Source organism: Cetorhinus maximus, chromosome 16, assembly GCF_964194155.1.
Source record: "Cetorhinus maximus chromosome 16, sCetMax3.hap1.1, whole genome shotgun sequence".
Lineage (NCBI taxonomy): Eukaryota > Metazoa > Chordata > Chondrichthyes > Lamniformes > Cetorhinidae > Cetorhinus > Cetorhinus maximus.
Window position 1 is genome coordinate 63,172,562 of NC_135894.1, and position 19,298 is coordinate 63,191,859.

General features: G+C 43.0%; 1 protein-coding gene across 3 annotated transcripts in view; it reads left to right on the plus strand.

Moving 5' to 3' along the window:
• The window catches only part of LOC144691958 (galactosylgalactosylxylosylprotein 3-beta-glucuronosyltransferase 1-like), a 161,251-nt gene that overhangs the window by 112,047 nt on the left and 29,906 nt on the right, over window positions 1–19,298 (plus strand). For all 3 annotated transcript variants that reach the window (XM_078560527.1, XM_078560525.1, XM_078560526.1), the window contains 2 exons: window positions 11,207–11,733; window positions 12,751–13,047. In XM_078560527.1, the coding sequence (XP_078416653.1) occupies window positions 11,207–11,733; window positions 12,751–13,047 (824 nt within the window). The remainder of the gene's footprint in view (window positions 1–11,206; window positions 11,734–12,750; window positions 13,048–19,298) is intronic.

Consider the following 19,298-nt stretch of genomic DNA (forward strand, 5'->3'; position numbering starts at 1 on the left):
CGTTACCTTCCCACCCCTGGGGACGAATACTTTTCCTGGCACATCTACATCAGCCCTAAACATTTGGCCAGACATGCTTGAAAAATATCCTTATGAACACAGTTTGAGACAAGACACCTCCAGCTGGAGACACTGGCGGATGTTCCTCCTTAGCATCCAGATGTAAAACCTCAGCAGAACATAAGCACTTATCATAAACTTGGGCACAGACAACATTACATAAATTATATTGAATATACAACGCAGAAACAGGCCATTTGATGCAACTGCGCTGGTGTTTACTCTCCACATGAGGTCTCCTCCCATTCCAGTAATCTCATCTCAGTTTTTCAGCATATCTGTTATCGTTTTCTTATGTATTTATCTAATCTCCTTTTGAAAAGATGTAAGACATTCACCTCACCCACTTCCTGTGGTAGTGAGTTCCACGTTCTAGCCACTCTCTGTGCAAAGAAATTTTACTCTATTTCCCTATTGGATTTGTTAGTAACTATTTTACATTTAAGGCCCATGGTTTTGGATTCTCCCATAGGTGGAAACATTTCCTCCACATTTACCCTAGTTAACCCATTCATTTTTTTTAAAGACCTCAATCAGATCACTTCTAAGCAGCTGGAATGTGGAACTTGAAACATAAACAGATCAATCATGATCTTATTGAATGATGGAGCAGGCGCAAGGGGCCGAAAGGCCTACTTCTGCTTCTATTTCGTATGTTCCTTTCGAAAGTAAAAACCCCTAATCTGTTCAAATTTTCCTTGTAAGTCTTTTTTTTACACTTTCTCCTGTGCTTCTATGTCCTTTCATTTCTTTCATGTTCATTCTTCGAGCTGAAGATGACCATGTTCATCATCTGCAGTGTTCAGTAGTTTCTAGGTGGATACATAAGTGACTGCTCAGACCAATTTGCGCCTGGAAGGTTCTGCTGCAAATAGGACAGGATACTGCAGATGATTGAGTTTTCGCTGAGTTCTGGCTTGGGATTTTCTCTCCTTGCATTTTCTCTGTGCCTCTGATATGCACTTGCTTCTGTAGGAGGCCGCACTGTTTTTATTGGTTATGCCATGTGCAGCGATCCTGAGTGAGCTTCTCCCAGGACTTGAAGTTGATATTAAAGTTCCAAAGTGAAGCCTTCAGAGTGTCCTTGTAAAGCTTCCTTTCACTGCCATGAGAGCACATCCTAGACTCAAGCTGTCCATAGAAGATTTACTTTGCTAATCCAGTGTCAGGCATTCTGACTACATGGCTAGCTCAACTCAGTTGTAACTGTCTCAGTATGGTGGGAATGTTTGGTATGGCAGCCTGGGTGAGCACTTCACTGTCTGGTATTTTGTCCTTCCACCTGATCTTCAGAAGCTTCTGAAGGCAGCTCAGGTGAAAGTGATTGTGCTTCTGGAATGATGCTGGTACACAGTCCAAGTCTCACATGCACAGAGGAGAGTGGGCAGGACTATTACTCTGTAGATTTCAGTTTGGTAGGCATATGTATTCCTGTTTGTTCCCAAACTGATGTTTGAAGTCTGCCAAAGGCTGCACTTGTTTTGGCAATTCTTGTATATGTTTTGTTGTAATATTGACAGCTTGAGGGAGAGTGTGCTGCTGAGATAAGAGAACTTATCCACTGCTGGCATACCCTGGTCAAGAACTGAAACCTTGGACTTGAGGTAGGGCACTTCTGGGACAGGCTTGGAGAACAAGTCCATATTGTCTAGCTCTGAACTAATAGCTAGTGCACAGTCATGTCCTTTCATTAGTTTAGAAGCTGGAACTGTGCACAGTACTCTGAGTGACCTGACCAAGGTCCTATTCAAGTTTAACATTTCTTCATTACTTTTATATTGTATATCCCTAGAAATAAATCCCAGTGCTTTGTTAGCATTTGTAATAGCTTTGCTAACCTCTTGCTGCTTTTAATAATTCGTTCAGCTGTAGCCCTAGATTTCTTTGTTCTTCTATCTTATTTTCTAAGTTGTTGGTGAAGTTTCTGCTTTCCTTAGAAAGTGCGTCATCTCACATTTATTTATGTTAAAATTCATTTGTCACTTAACTGCCCAGTCTGCAAGTGTTTAATATCATCTTGTATTATATTGCATTCTTTCTCAGTGTCAGCTATGCCTTCCAGTTTTATATCAACCACAAATTTCATATAAATTATGAATAAAAGTGGTCCCAGCACTGATCCTTGTGTAACACCATTTTCTATTTTCTCCCAATCTGAATCATGGGCATTTTGTGCCTAAATTTTGAAGGATGTGCTAACAGCCCATCAATTTAAAGAGGAATATCTACCTCATTATCTACATCTTGTTTTTTGATGAGGTAACAGAGAGGATTGATGACAGTAATGCAGCTGGTGTGGCGTACATGGATTTGATAAAGTGCCACATAATAGACTTGTAGGCAGAGTCAAAGCCCATGGAATAAAAGGGAGAGTGGTTGAACAGATACAAAGTTGCTGAGTGACAGGAAGCAAAGAGTAATGGTGAACAGTTGTTTATCCTACTGGAGCTTGTACTTGGACATCTACTTTCCTTGATATATATCAAGGTTGTGCTGGGCAAAATTTCAATTTTTGCAGTTGACACAAAACTTGGAAGTATTGTGAACTGTGTGGAGGATAATGATAGACTTCAAGAGGATGTAGACATATCCAGTGGAATGAACAGATACTTGGCAGATGAAATTTAATGCAGGAAGATATGAAGTGATGCATTTTGGTCGAAGAGGCAATACAAAATAAAGGATACAATTTTAAAAGAGTTGCAGGAGCAGAGGGACATGGTGGTGGATGTGCCAAAACTGTTGAAGGTACCAGGGCAGGTTGGGAAAGGGGTTAATAAGGAATCCTGAGCTTTATAAATAGAGGCATAGATTAAAAAAGCAGGAAAGTTATGGTGAACCTTTATAAAACATAGGTTTGCCCTCAGTTGAAGGATTGTGTTCAATTCTGGGCAACACACTTTAAGGAGGATATGAAGGCATTGGAGAGGGTGCAGAAAAGATTTACGAGAATGGATTCGGCGGTGAAGGACTTCAATTAAATGAATAGATTGGAGAAGTTTGGGCTGTACTTTTTGGAGAAAAGAAGTTTGAGAAGAGATTTGATAGAGATGTTCAAAATCATGAGGAGTCTTGACAGAGTAGATAGGGACAGACTGTTCCCATTGGCAAAAGGGTCAAGAACCAGATGACACCGATTTAAGGTGACTGGGAAAAGAACCAAAGGTGACATGAGGGAAAAGTTTTTAATGCAGCAAGTGATTTGGATGTGGAATGCACTGCCTGCGAATGCGGTGGAGGCAGATTCAATCGTGGCTTTCAAAGGGACTTGGATAATTATCTGAGTTGAAAAGGTTTGCCAGGCTACGGGGGAAAGTCTGGAGAGTGGGACTAGCTCGGTTGTTCTTGCAGAGAGTCAGCATGGATGCAAAGGGCAGAATGGCTCCTCTTGTGCTGTCACCGTTATATTTTTCTATGTATATATCAAAGATTTTTTACAACACAGAAAGAGGCCATTCGGCCCCTCGTGTCTGCACCATCTCTCCAAATGAGCATTTCACCTAGTGCCATTTTCCCACCTTCTCCCCCTAACTCTGCATATTGTTTCTTTTCAGATAATCATCTAATTCCCCTTTTTAATACTTTGATTGAACCTGCCTCCACTACATTCTCAGGCAGTGCATTCCAAACCGTAACTACTTGGTGCGTGAAAAAGTTTCCTCTCATATCGCTTTTGCTTCTTTTACGAATTATTTTAAATCTTGGCGCTCTCATTCTCAATCCTTTCACAAGTGGGAACAGTTTCTTCCTACCTACTTTGTCCAGGCTCCTCATGATTTTGAATACTTTTATCAAATCTCCTCTCAGACTTCCTTTCTCCCAACTTCTCTAATCTATCTTCAGAATTGAAGTTTCTCATCCCTGGAACCATTCTTGTAAACCTCTTCTGCACTCTCTCCAATGCCTTCACATCCTTCCTAAAATATGGTGCCCAGTACGCAGTACTCCAGCTGAGGTTGAACTAGTGTCTTATGCAAGCTTAACATAACCTCCTTGCTCTTGTACTCTATGCTCCTGTTAATAAAGCCTCGGCTACCATATACTTTATTAACTGCATTCTCAACCTGTCCTGACACCTTTAATGACTTATACATCCAGGTCCCTCTGCTCCTGCACCCCCTTTAGAATAGCACCCTTTATTTTATACTGCCTCTCCATGTTCTTCACACCAGAATGTGTCACCTCACATTTCTTCACATTGAACTTCATCGGTCGTCTATCCGCCCATTCCACCAACTTGTCAATACCCTTTTGAAGTTCTACAATGTCCTCCTCACAGTTTACAATGCTTCCAAGTTTTGCATCGTCTGCAAATTTTGAAATTGTTCCCTATGCACCAAGGCCTAGGTCATAAATATACATCAGGAAAAGCAAAGGTCCCAATACCGACCCCTGGAGAACTTTACTACAAACGTTCCTCAGGCCGAAAAACATCCAATAACCATTACTCTGTTTCCTGTCACAGCCAATTTTGTAACCATGTTACTGCTGTCCCTTTTATTTCATGAGCTATAACTTTTAGTTGTTTGGTAGTACAGAACTTGAGTATTGCTGAAAAAAGAGACATGTCTAAGCTTTTCATCTTGCACTCATCAGGACACTCGCAAGAATACCAATATAAGAGGAAGACAACAATTTATGCTGTATGTGAAGAGAGTGCTGATTGGTTGGCAAGTGGCGCTGCTATGGAGAATGCACCACTGATGGTAACTGACGGTTAACTGCCAAGCATTGTTTGAAATTTAAACTAGGCAACTTGACCATGATTGGTCAAGGCATTACCCTGAGGAATGAGTCAGCGAATGGCTGTCACTTATTTTGTTTAGCTAAAACAGGTGCAATGTATGTACATATTCTTTCTGTCTGCAAATAACAGGACCCTGTGTATTAATATATGAAGCTTCCAGCACATGCATATGCGCCACATTGCGAGCCTGACTGACAACCTTAAATTGGTTGTCAGCGTAATTCTTCGCACATTGAGGATTATTCAACAAATGTTGTCCAACCGCAGGTTTATATCTAATGTTGGACATTGTGTTTTGAGTTTTGCAAGCGCACGCTCGTTGGGTACGGTCTGTACCAGGCCCGTTGTGAACAGTGGCTGGGACATGCTGTTTGATACAATCTGCCCCAGTCTTACAACCTACATATCTAGTATCTCACGGGCACTGAAATTCATATACCACCTTACTCATTTGTGTGATAGGCAGAATGTCTTTTTGGCTTAACGGCAGCATCCTGTTAGTGGGGAATACCACTCGCGTTGCTACTGCACAGTAGCAGCGTGAAGCAGCTAGCTTTATCTGTTGCTCAAATTTTTGAGATACCTTACCCTTCCAGGGTAATCTGATGTAGAATGGGCACTTTTCAGAGCTGAAAGTGAAGGTCTTAGGCCTGTTCATGAGTTTGTGTGATATACAGCATGAAATGATCTGATCAGGGTAGCCATTATCCTGTAGAATGCCTTTGATGTGCCTTATTTCAGCATCAAGTTTACATGGTGAGCAAATGGTTCAGGCCTATTTACAAGGTTGCCGATAAGCCACATTTTTCATGGAACCCAACAAAGATGTTTCTGAGAGCTGGGCCTAGAGAGGATCCATGAGAAACTTGCCTTCGATGGAATGACACCTAAACTTCTACCTCTCACATATTTCCAACATGTGGCTGATACATTTGCTATATTTAAGTCCACAACTGCATGTAACAATTTCCTTGCCTGTCTTAATGGGCTCCATCCTGAATTCACCTTTGAAATGGAGCAGTCAAATGAACTCCCCTTTCTTGACGTTCTAGTTGAAAATCTGCAAAGGGATTCTCTACCATGGTTTACCACAAGCCTACCTTCATTGATCAATATACGTATTGGGATTCTTATAGTTCCAAATGCTATAAGATCGATTTTAACGGCAACCTTGTAAATAGGACCCGTGCCATTTGCTCACCATGCAAGCTTGATGCTGAAATAGGGCGCATCAAAGACATCCTGCAGGATAATGGCTACCCTGATCAGATCATTTTGCGCTGTATATCACGCAAGCTCATGAACAGTTGTGGTGGGGGACCTGTCTACTGGCCGGAAAATCAGTGGTAACTCGGCTACAGCCATTTTTGGGAGGTCCAATGGGATTAATTCCAACCAGGCATTTACCTTCCCACTGTCCGGCTTCTGGGCTCCTCTGAGGGGCAGTTCACCTGACAAATCCGAGTGTCGGGTGGATATCCTGCCTCTGAGAGCTGCCAGCCAATTAAAACTTGGCAGCTCTCCAGGACCAGGAGTACCACCGGGAGTGGTGGCCACTGCCAGTACTGCAGTTTGACTTAGGCAGAGGATTATTGATGGAGCCCCAGGAATAAAGTTAATGGGGTGGCTTACTGAGACCAGACATGGAGGCCCCAGTGAATGGGAGAAAGAGGGGTGAGTATTTAGTGCAGGCAGGGGTCTTTACTCATGGGAAACCCTTACCTCCAGTGGGTCTCTCCATTGGTCAAGGGCTGCCCAAGTAAGAGGGACATCACCCCCCCTGCCCCCCCAAAGGGCAATTAAAGGCCACTTAAGGACCTCACTTGGCCTTCAGGTGGAAAGACTGTTCTCAGGCATTTCCAAGGACTAAATCAGAGGGACGTGACAAGGCAGTGGGATCTGCACCCCGCACCTTCCCGCCCAATCACATGGCCCTCTCCATCTCCGAACCTACTTCCGCAAGGGGCTTTAAATTCTGTCCTAGATATCTAGTTTTATAACATCTATATCCAGTTTGGTAATACGTATATCTGGTTTGGCACATTCTGGGCGGAATCTTCCCAATCCCGCCGATGTGGTTTTGAAGGTTCTGAAGGCGGGGCCACAAGCAAACTTGTAGAATAGGGAATTGGATCGGTTATTTGACATGAACCTACCTCCAAGGGATCTGAGGCCAGCGGCAGGGTCATACCAGCACTGGCTACTCATTTGGCAGTGGCAGGTACCCAATTTGGGACAATTAAAGTGGTTACTTGTGGGCGGATTTGGGACGTCGCTAGGGATCTTACCAGTGATGGATGGGGCCCCCACTGAGGCCAAATCTAGACAGTTGGCTGGAGGTGGCCATATCGTAGTAAACCAGGACATCATTGAAGTCTCATTTATCAAAGCCCCTCCCCATGTCTGCCAGAAAGCCACTGCTGTGGCTCCAGGCCATCCTATGGAGGGGTTTGTTGCCTGCTAGCTCTGCCCATGCATATCGTCAGAGGATGCCTCCATCTTAAGGTGCCCTCACCGTCTCTCTCCTATATCGGCAGCACCCACCTCTCCCAGTGGGACTGTGGGCTAACAAGATCATATGAACGTACAAGAGGCTCAGGCACTCCCATTGTCACTCCCCCTGTGGAGCGCCCATTTTCCCTAATTAGACAGGGGTCCTGGAGGCAGCCTCTTAATTGACTGTCTCTGGGAGCATTGCACAGGCGGGTGGTACTCACAGACCATCAGGATAGGGACCGCATATAGTCCCGGCTGTAAGATCATAACTTCTATATCTGGCTTGGTATTTTCCACATTTGTTTTATACTATCTATATTAAGTTTTGCCCGATCAATCTCTGGTTCAGCATGATCTGCATATGTCCTGGTAATATCTTTATCTGGCAATGTTTTATAATTGGTTTGGTACTATCTTTATCTACTTAGTTAATATTTATATCTGGTTTGCTGCTATCTGTATCTCATTTGCTAAGATCTAGACCAGGTTTGGCACAATCTATATCTGGTTTGGTAAAATTTCTGTTATCTGACGCTCTTTCAAGCAGCATGTTCTAGTAACCGGAATTGCTGTCGGATGTTTTTGACTGGAGGTGTCTCTCATCCCTCAGAAGCTGGTGTTCACTTTTCTTCCCCATTAGCCTAACTCTCAAATAATCACTAAGAATTGCCAAAGTCACAGGTAGTTGTTATCCGTGGTCAGCCTTTGCTCCGGCCTCAGCCTCCCACTGTTCCGCAGCACCACATTTTATCAGTGCCACTCACTAGATTTACACGCTCCCTCGCTTCTCACGAGACTTCAACACCCCCATCACTGCGAGATCACCTTGGAGCTTTCTGATGGGTTGAAAACACGGAACTCTTAGATAACTGGAATTTTGATTAACCAGCACCACTTATTCATGGGATGTGGGCATCGCTGGCTAGGCCAGCATTTATTGCCGATCCCTGATTATCCTTGAGAAGGTGGTGGTGAGCCACTTTCTTGAACTGCTGCAGTCCATCTAGTGTAGGGACACCCACAGTGCTATTAGGGAGGGAACTACAGAATTTTGACATAATTTGGAGGAGAGTTTACAGGTGATGGTGTTCCCATGTGCCGGTTGAACTTTTTCTTTTAGGTGGTAGAGGTTACAGGTTTGGAAGGTGATGAGCATTTTGAGTGTTGATGGAGCTCTACTCATCCAGGCAAGTGGGTGGGGGGAGGGAGGGGGATGTTGGTTGGGGGTATATCATCAAAGGCCTGACTCGAGCCTTGTAGATAGTGAACCGACTTTGGGGAATCAGGAAGTGAGATACCTGCCACAGAATTCCAAATCTGTGACCTGCTCTTATTTAGTGGCTAGTTCAACAAGAACAACAACAACAACTTAAATTTATATAGTGCCTTTAGCATAATAAAACATTGAGGTGCTTCACAGGAGCATTATAAAACAATATATGACACCGAACCACAAAAGGAGATATTAGGTCAGATAACCAAAAGTTTGAGCAAAGAGACAAGTTTTAAGGACTGTCTTAAAGGAGGAAAGCGAGTTAGTGACAGAGAAGTGAAGAAGTGTAGGGAGGGAATTCCAGAGCTTAGGTCGTAGGCAAATGAAGGTGCAAACACCAATGGTGGAGCAATTAAAATCAGGGATGCTCAAGAAGCCAAAATTAGATGAGCGCAGATATCTTGGAGGGTTGTGGGGCTGAAGGAGATTCCAGAGATGGGGAGAGGCAAGGGCATGGAGGGATTTGAGAACAAGGATGCATGTGTCATTATGATTCTATTCTTTGACTCTATAACTCTAAGTTTAAAATCAAGACATTTCTTTATTGGGAGCCAATGTCGTCAGTGAGCACAGGACTGATAGGTGAAAGGGACTTTGTACAAGTTAAGACACGGGAAAGTTTACATAGTGTAGAATGTGGGAGACCAGCTGGGAGTGCGTTGGAATTGTCATGTCTAAAGGTAACAAAGACAGGAATGAGAACTTCAGCAGCAGGAGAGCTGAGATGGAGCGAAGTTGAGCGATGTTACAGAAGTGGAAATAGATAGTCTTTGTGATGGAGAGAATTTGTAATCGGAAACTAATCTCAGTGTCAAATATGACATCAAGCATGCAAACAGTCTGGTTTAGCCTCAGACTGTTGCCAGGGAGAGGAATGGAGGTAGTAGCTAGGGAACACAGTTTGGAGTGGGAACAAAAACAGTGGCTTCAGTCTTTCCAATATTTAATTAGAGGAAATTTCTGTTTCATATTGGATGTCAGATGAGCTGTCTGACAATTTAGGGACAGTGGAGGAGTCGACAGAAGTGGTGGTGAGGTGGAGCTGAGTAGCTGGGAGTCATCAACATACTTGGATGAAATGAATGCTGTGCTTTTGGATGGATGCTGCTGACAGGCAGAACGTAAATAAGAAATAGAAGGGAGCCAAGAATAGATTCTTGGGGAACACCGGAGGTAACTGTGCAGGAACAGCAAGATAAGCCATTCTAAGTGATTTTCTGGCTATGATTAAATAGATAAGAATGGAACCAGATGGGAGAAGTCTCACCCAGCTGGATGACAGTGGAGAGGTGTTAGAGGAGGTTGATGTGGTTAACCATGTCAAAAGCTGCAGTCAAGTCCAGAAGGATGAGGTGGGGTTAAGTTTCTGGTCAATCGTGACACCCCCCGATGTTGATCATGGAGGATTCAGTGATGGTATTGCCGCTGAATGTCAAGGGGAGATGGTTAACTTCTCTCTTGTTGGAGATGTTCTTTGCCTGGCACTTGTGTGGTGTGAATGTTACTTGCTACTTATCAGCTCAAGCCTGAAAGTTATCCTGGCCTTGATACATGCAAGCGTAGACTTCTTCATGACTTGAGGTGTTGTGAATGGAACTGAACACTGTGCAATCAGCAACATACGTTCCCACTTTTGACCTTATGATGAAGGGATGATCATTGATGAAGTAGCTGAAAATGGTAGGGCCTCGGATACTGCCCTGAGGAACTCCTGCAGTGATGTCCTGGTACTGAGATGATTGACCTCCAACAACCACAATCTAGGTATGAATCCAGCCGGTGGAGAGTTTTCCCCTTGATTCCCATTGACTTCAATTTTACCAGGGGCTCCTTGATGCCACACTCAGTCAAATGCTGCCTCCTGTCCCAGAATTCAGGGCACCATTCTGCACATGCATGTACCAACGTGTTTTGTACACAATAACAGAGTGGCTCCCACAGTTCAGTCTTAAATACCTACAGAATAGCTATTCTCCCACTCAGTCATATACTAATATGAATGGGGCTGGGTGGTACAGTGAGTTGGTCAGAATCTTTTCACCTCTTGGTACCTATGTTCACATCTAGTCCAGGGTCTACTGCCTGCAGATTGAAATGAATTCATGACATTCCAATCCATTTCCTCGTGGAGCCTTGCCTCACAGCATAAACCTCCCCCTAGATAATAACAGAAGAGAAAGCTGAGGATGAGATAAAAGCATTGGGTCCATAGTAGCTCGTTGCTTTCTTAAACTCAGGTGGAATGAAAGACATTCCATTAACCATGCTAAAAACAAACACTCCCTTTGATTGTTGCATCATGAAATCTTTTGTTTTTTAATCTCTCCTGCCCTCCACCCTATCATGACCTTTTCTTTTGTTCTCCCTGCCACATGCCCCCTCCACTGGCTCAAAACCTATTGCATTTCTTTCTTTCTTCAGTTCTGATGACAGGTCATCTCGCCCTGAAGTGTTGACCTTGTTTCTCTCCACAGTTGCTGCCTGACCTGCTGAGTATTTCCAGCACTTTTTGTTTGTATTTCAGAACCCCAGCATCTGCAGCAATTTGCATTTCCAATAAGGATTCTGTTTATTGAAAGACACAAGACCCCAGCAATTAACTTGAATATTTCTTATTTCTTCCTTTTCAGAGGAGCCAGACAATGGAACTAAAAGAGCACTTGTCAACAGCTCGCAAAACAAGGAGGAACAAGGTGTCTGCGTACACCAGGATGCAACACTTACTCAGCAGGTCATCAAACTGGAATACATATACACAAGACCACCCCAGTGGTCCCAGTCTTTACCAACCATCTATGTCATAACACCAACCTATACTAGACCAGTTCAGAAAGCAGAACTGACCAGGCTAGCTAACACTTTCCTCCACATACAGAACCTGCATTGGATTGTGATTGAGGACTCTCCTCGGAGGACCGGCTTAGTAGCACTGCTGCTAGAAAAGAGTGGATTGAACTTCACCCACTTGAACGTACAAAGCCCAAAAAGCGTGAAGCTAGGCCTCAGTAAATCATCTTCTCGCACTCCTAGGGGGACTTTGCAACGAAACTTGGGTCTGCGCTGGCTGAGAGACAGATTGAGCCCTAATGACTCATCAGAGGGCGTGGTTTACTTTGCTGATGATGACAACACTTACAGTTTGGAACTCTTTGAAGAGGTGCTTCCTTTATACCTAAGACAATCTTTGTATCAAAGCTGAGGTTTTTAAGTTTTATGTTCTGGAGTGACTGTTGATTTATAGCCTTTGTTCATCATAGTCACTGTATTTTACTGTTTATTAGACATAATGAATGTCTAACAAGTATGGGTTGCTTATTCCTATTATTAAGGCTAGTCATGCAAATTTGTCATTTTAACCAATTGTTTATTTAAAAAAATAACTACTAGTATTAATTGAACAATAAGAAAGGGACAGGTAAGTAGTAATAGGCTGCAGTGTTGAGTTCCTGAATAGAAAGTTGAATTTAAGTCCTTGACTTTGTTAACATTTGGGTCTCTTGAGTGAGAGTTTCATCAATGTTAGCTTATAGGTATGGAGAGGAATTCCATTGCATGCTATAAAGTTTAGCTCTGGAAGAGTGACTATTAAACATGACTTTGGAGTTATGTTTGGATTCAAAAATCCATCCCAAATATCGTTACTAATGAAGATGGAATGAATCCAGAGGGCTAATTTCAGGAGAAAATAATGCAAATGTAATTTGATTGTTTTGATGCAAATAATTGGAAGTGACAGTGAAAGCCAGGGTCGCGTCATGTTTGGACAGAATTCACTATCAGAAATCAGTATTTATAGGGACAAATTAACACCTCTCAATAGGTGTAGATTCAGCAGCTTTTATTGAAATAAGAAAGAACAATTTAGAGATGAAAACATACTTAGGAATTTTCAGAATAGGCTAGGTGATATGGGGCAAACCAAACAATCTTTGAATAGTTGTAAGACTTAAAGTAGTCAAGAAGGGGATAAGCAGCCGTAAGCATCAGAGACAGATGTACTGTCAGCCCTGGGTTGCTAAGTTTACAGACTTGCTAAGGAGATTCAAATTATAGTTTGTTTTTAATTTTACAATTTCAAGCAGCAAAATCTTATCAACTCTAATAAAACACACAGCTTGGATAAAGCACCCATTGCAAAGTGTAGATAATTCATCCTCTTATTTATATTTTTCAGATGCGATTTACAAAAAAGGTTTCAGTATGGCCTGTGGCTTTCGTTGGTGGACTGCTATATGAGTCTCCCAAAGTGAACACTGCAGGAAAAGTCGTCGGTTGGAAAACTGTCTTTGACCCAAATAGACCTTTTGCTATTGATATGGCAGGGTTTGCCATTAACGTTAAGTTAATACTGATGAAATCTTCAGCCAACTTCCAGCTATATGGAGTCAAGGGAGGATACCAGGAGACCAGCTTGTTGCGGGAACTTGTAACTTTAACAGAGCTGGAGCCGAAAGCTTCAAATTGCACTAAAGTAGAGTAACGTTCCAGTTGGGATTTAATTAACACAGAGTTTATTCTTTCTCAACCAAACCTGAGGGGCGTGTATCACTCTATAAACTAGAATCAACATATTGTACACGGAAACTCAGTCAGAGTAAAGAGCATTACTGCCCACTTGCACTGCAGGTTTTGAGTCAATGTGCAAAGTAAACTTATGGGAAAACACAGAAGTGAAGTGTGTGATGGATGTTTACCTCCCATTGCACCAGGAATAGCATTAGCGGTATGAATGATGTGTTTAGTAGTCAAAAACAATGAGCTACCCCTTTGAGCTTTGCTTTCCATTATTGAAAGCATTCCTCACATGGAACCCCAAGTGTGTTCCGCTGTTAGCTTTCTGTCATTATGCTGGTCTATGCCAATTTGCCTTTATAAGAACAGTTTCACTTTTCTGCAGTGGTTTAATAGCCATTAACTGATGTATACAATAACCAGCAGGCAAGACAGTAGCTGAAAGGTTGAATCTAGCTGTAGAAGCAGACCTGTTTTAGGCATGGCCTTCAACAAATTTCGACCCAGCCCTTATCAGGCACATTATGGCAAAGTGTCATGTACCATGATTGCATGGCATAGCCTTATAGCTGCAGACCTTCCTCATCTCCTCAACAACTTGGCAATGCAGAGAGAGATGGTGGTGCAGTGGTAATGTCACTGGACTAGTAATCCAGAGGGCCAGGCTAATGTTGTGTGGATGCAGGTTCAAGTATCACTGTGGCAACTGGTGGAATTCAAACTTAATTAATGAATAAACTCAATTAATATAATATACCTGGAATTGAAAGTTAGTCCCAGTGATGGTGACCATGAAACTATCATCAATTGTTGCAAAAACCCATTGTAGTACATTAATATCCTGAATGAAATCTGCTGGCCTCCGACTCCAGATCCATAGCAATGTAGTTGACTCTTAAATGCCCTCTGAAATGACATAGCCAACCACCCAATTGTACCAAGCCGCTGCAGAAAAGTTAAAAAGGGATAAAACTGGACAGACCACCCAGCATCAAGCTAAACACTGGAAATGACAATGGTGCACCCAGCCCTGCAAAGTCCTCCCTCCTAACATTTGGGGGCTTGTGCCAAAATTGGGAGAGCTGTCCCACAGACAAGTCAAGAGATAGCCTGAGGCTATCATATTCACAGAATCATATCTTACAGCCAATGTCCTAGACTCCTCCATCTCCACATGTACTGGTAGGACAGGACATATCCAGCAGAGGTGATGGCACAGTGGTATATAGTTGGGAGGGAGTTGCTCTGGACATCTCCTCAATGTTGACTTTGGACCTCCATGAAGTCTCATGGCATTGGGTCAAACCACCTACCACCCTCCCTCAGCTTGATGAACCAGTACTCCTCCATGTTGAACACCACTTGAAAGAAGCATTGAGGGTGACAAGGGAACAGCATGTACTCTGGGTGGGGACTTCAATGCCATCAGAAAGATTGGCTCAGTAACCACACTACTGACCAAGCTAGCTGAGTCCTGAAGGACATATTTGCCAGACTGGGCCTGTGGGAGGTGGTGAGAGAACCAACAAGAGGATAAAACCATCCAGACCTTGTCCTCATGCATTTACATGTCGGAGATACATGTGTCCATAACAGATTTGGTAGGAGGGACCACTGCACTATTCTTGGGGAGATGAAGTCCTGTCTTCACACTGAAGATACCATTCAATGTGTTGTGTGCACTACCACAATGGTAAATGGGATAGATACAGCATAGATCTGGCAACTCAAAATTCAGCATCCATGTGGTGCTGTGGCCATCAGTAACAGCAGAATTGTATGCAACCACAAATGGTAACCTTATGATGTAGTTGCACAGTGACCAAGGCTGGGATCTGAATATTCAAGGGTATTTGATATTTCAGAGGGACAGGAAGAAAGGGAAAGAGTTGGATAGTTCTGTTAATAAAGGTTGAGATCAGTACAGTAGTGAGAAATGATCTTGGTTTGGAAAATCAAAGTGTAGAATCTGTTTGCATGGAGGTATTAAATAGCAAAGAAAGAAGACCCCTGAACAGTAGCTACACTAAGACAGAGTATAAATCATTAGATAATATGGGTTTGTAAGAAAGGTACCGCAACAATCATGGGCAGTTTTAATCTTCATAAAGATTGTCCAAATCAAAATTGGCAAAGATGGTTGGATGATGAGTTCATAGAGTGTATTCGGGATGATGAGCTCATAGGCTGTATTTTGGATAGTTTCCAAGAGCAATATGGTTTGAAACCAATCAGGGAGCAATCTATTTTACACCTCTGTAATGAGGCAAGATTACTTATGGCCTCATAGTAATGGATCCTCTAGGCAAGAGTGATCATAACATGATATAATTTCACTTGCAGTTTGAGGGTGAGAAATATGGGTCTAAAACTAGTGTCTTAAAATTAAATGAAGGCAATTACAAGGATATGAAGATAGAGTTGACTAAAATGGGGTGGGAAAATAGGTTAAAAGGTAAGATGGTAGAAAGCAGTGACAGACATATAAGACAAGAATTCATAACACTCAGCAAAGATGTGTTCCATTGAGAAAGAAAGGCTCCATGAGAAGGATACACTATCTGTGCCTAACGAAAGAAGGTAAAAATGGTATCAAATTGAAAGAAAAGGCATGCAATGCTACAAAGATTTGTAGTAGGCTAGAAGACTGGGAACATTTTAGAAACCAGCAAAGAATGGCTCAAACAATAAAGAGTGACAATAAAACAATTTAAAAAATATAAAAACAGGCACTAAAAGCTTCTACAAGTATATAAAAAGGAAAAATGTAGCTAAAAGGAGCATTGGTCTATTAGAGGATGAGACTGGGGAATTAATAATGGGAAACAAGGAAATGGCAGAGACGTTACACAAGTATTTTGTATCTGTCTTCACAGTCGAAGACATAAAAAGCATCCCAAGAATAGTAGAATAATCAAGAGGCAAAAGGGACAGAGGAACTTACAACGATAATGATAACCAGAGCAAAGGTACTGAGTAAACTCATGGGACTAAAGGCTAACAAGTCCCCTGGATATGATGGTCTTCAACCTAGGGTCCCAAAAGAAGTGGTGCTGAGATAGTGGATATATTTGGTGGTAATCTTCCAAATTTCCATAGATTTTGGAAAGGTTCCAGCAGATTGAAAAACCACAAATGTAAACCTTCTATTCAAGAAAAGGGGGAGCCACAAAGCAAGAAAATATGGGCAAGTTAGACTAACATGTGTTATTGGGAAAATGCTAGAATCTATTATTAAGGAGATAATAGCAGGACAATTAAAAACTCATAATACGATGAGGCAGAGTCAACATGGTTCTGTGAAAGAGAAATCATGTTTGACAAATCTATTAGAGTTCTTTGAGGATGTAACAAGCAGGGTGGATGAAGTAGTGCCAGTAGATGTAGTGTTATTGGATTTCCAAAAGGCATTCAATAAGTTGCCACATAAGAGGTTACTAAAGAAGAGTTCACGGTGTTGGGGGTGATATATTAGCATGGATAGAGCATTGGTTAACCAACAGTAAACAGATTATGCATAAATAGGTCTTTTGCAGATTGACAAACTGTAACTAGTGGAGTGCCACAGGGATCAGTGGTGGGGCCTCAACTATTTATGATCCATATAACTATCTGGGAGGAAGGGACTGGCTGTATTGTAGCCAAATTTGCTAATGATACAAAGATAGATAGGAAAGCAAGTTATGCATAGGATATAAACGGCTGGATTTTATGTGCCATCCCACTGAAAACACACCAATGGATGCCAACCCTGCCCCTTCTTGCCCACACATGAGCTCACCCCTATAACATGAGAGGTGAGTGGGCACCGAAATCGGCAGCCTGCCCACCATATTAAAACAAATAATCAAGGGTCAGTTGAGCTTGTTGACAAGCCAATTGACCTCAGTAATACACTGCCTACGCCTAACACGGTTGGTGTGGGCATTCAAGAGGAAGTGGGCAGGCTATTTTTTAAAAACTTGGTAAAAGAGCAGGAAAGAGGGGAGGGGTACTGTCTTCGGGGGGGGGGGGGGGGTGGCCTTTATGCATTGCCCCTTTCTTCTTACCCACCTGCCCACCTAAACGCACCACCCCCTCACCCGCCCCCTCCCTAAACTGCCCAAGCACTCTGACATATTCCCAGGATTTAGCTTGCTCTGGGGTCCATTGTGCCTTCTTCTTGGGCCTGTTTACAGTCCCAGCAGTGCCCACAAATGCGCACTTGGCACTGCCAGGACTGTTGGAGCTGCAGCTCCCGAGAGGAGTGAAGGGCGGAAATGCCACTGGAAGGCTAGTTAGCCCACCCGCAGCGCATTATGGCTGTGGGGCAAACTCACATGAAGCAAGTTGGCTCCCCTCCGACTTTGCTTCTATTGGTGCGGGGTGGTTAGCGAGCCGAAAGAGTCTGCAAAGGACAATAGATAGGTTAGGTGACTGGGCAAAAAATTAGCAGATGGAGTGTAAAGTGGGAAAATGTGAGGTTGTCCACTTTGGCAGGAAGACTGGAAAAATAGAATATTATTTAAATGGAGAGAGACTGCAGAATGCTGCTGCACAGAGGGATCTGGGTGTCCTTGTGCATGAATCCCAAAAAGTTAGCATGCAGGTACAACAAGTAATTAGGGAGGCAAATGGAATGTTGGCCTTTTATGCAAGAGGGATGGAATATAAAAGGAGGGAATTCATGCTATAACTGTACAGGAGAATGGTGACTGTACCTGGAGCATAGTGTACAGTTTTGGTATCCTTACATAAGAAGGAAAATACTTACATTGGAAGCAGTTCAAAGAAAGTTCACTCGGCTGATTCCTGGGATGAAGAGGTTGTCTTACGAGGAATGGTTGAGTAGGTTGGGCCTATAATCATTGGAGTTTAGAAGAATAAGAGGTGATCTTATTGAAACATAAAAGATTCTGTGGGGGCTTGACAGGGTAGACGCTGAAAGGATGTTACCCTTCATGGGGGAGACTAGAACTAGGGGGCACAGTTTAAAAATATGTGGTCTCCCATTTCAGACAGAGATGAGGAGGAATTTCTTCTTTTAGATGGTCTTTGGAATTCTTTAGTCTTTGGAATTCTCTTCCACAGAGAGCCATGGTGCTGGGTTAGACACACTTTTGATCTACAAGGGAGTCAAGGGTTATAACAGGTAGGGAGGAAAGTGGAGTTAAGGCCACAATCAGATCAAACATGATCTTATTGAATGTTGCGGCAGGCTCAATGACCTACTCCTGCTCCTATTTCTTATGATCTTATCATTTTATGATTATCATCAAGCCAAGGGACCCACCCTGGTTCAGTGAAGAGTGCAGGAGGGTATGCCAGGAGCAGCATCAGTCATACCTAAAAATGAGGTGTCAACCTGGTGAAGTTACAACACAGGACTACATGCATGCCAAACAGCAGAAGCCACATGTGATAGACAGAGCTAAACAACCCCACAACCAACGGATAACATCTAAGCTCTGCAGTCCTGCCACATCCAGTCATGAATGGTGGTGGACAATTAAACAACTCACTAGAGGAAGGCACCCCACAAATATCTCCATCCTTAATGATGGAGGAGCCCAGCACATCAGTGCCATCTTCAACCTCTGGCCTCCTCTGGAGGTCCCCAACATCACAGATGCCAGTCTTCAGCCGATTCAATTCACTCCACCTGTTATCAAGAAACGACCGAAGGCACTAGATACTGCAAAATCAATGTTAACATCCTGGCAGTAGACCTGAAGACTTGTGCTTCAGAACTATCTGCTCCTTAGCCAAGTTGTTCCAGTACCATTTGAACACTGGCATCTACTTGACAATGTGAAAAGTTGCCCAGGTATATTCTGTTGACAAAAGGCAGGACAAATCCAACCTGGCCAAATACCGCCCATTCTGTTTACTCTCAACCGTCAGCAAAGTGATAGGAGGTGTCATTGACAGGGTAAACAAGCGGTACTTATTCAGCAATAACCTGCTCACTGACGCTCAGTTCGGGTTCCACCAGGGCCACTCAGCTCCTGACCTCATCTTGACCTACAGCCTTGGTTCAAACACGGACAAAAGAGCTGAACTCCTGAGATGAGGTGAGAGTGTCTGCCCTTGACATCAAGGCAGCATTTGACTGAGTGTGGCATCAAGGAGTCCTAACGAAATTAAAGTCAACGGGAATCAGGGAGAAAATCCTCCACTGGTTGGAGTCATATCTAGCACAAAGGAAGATGGTTGTGGATATTGGAGGTC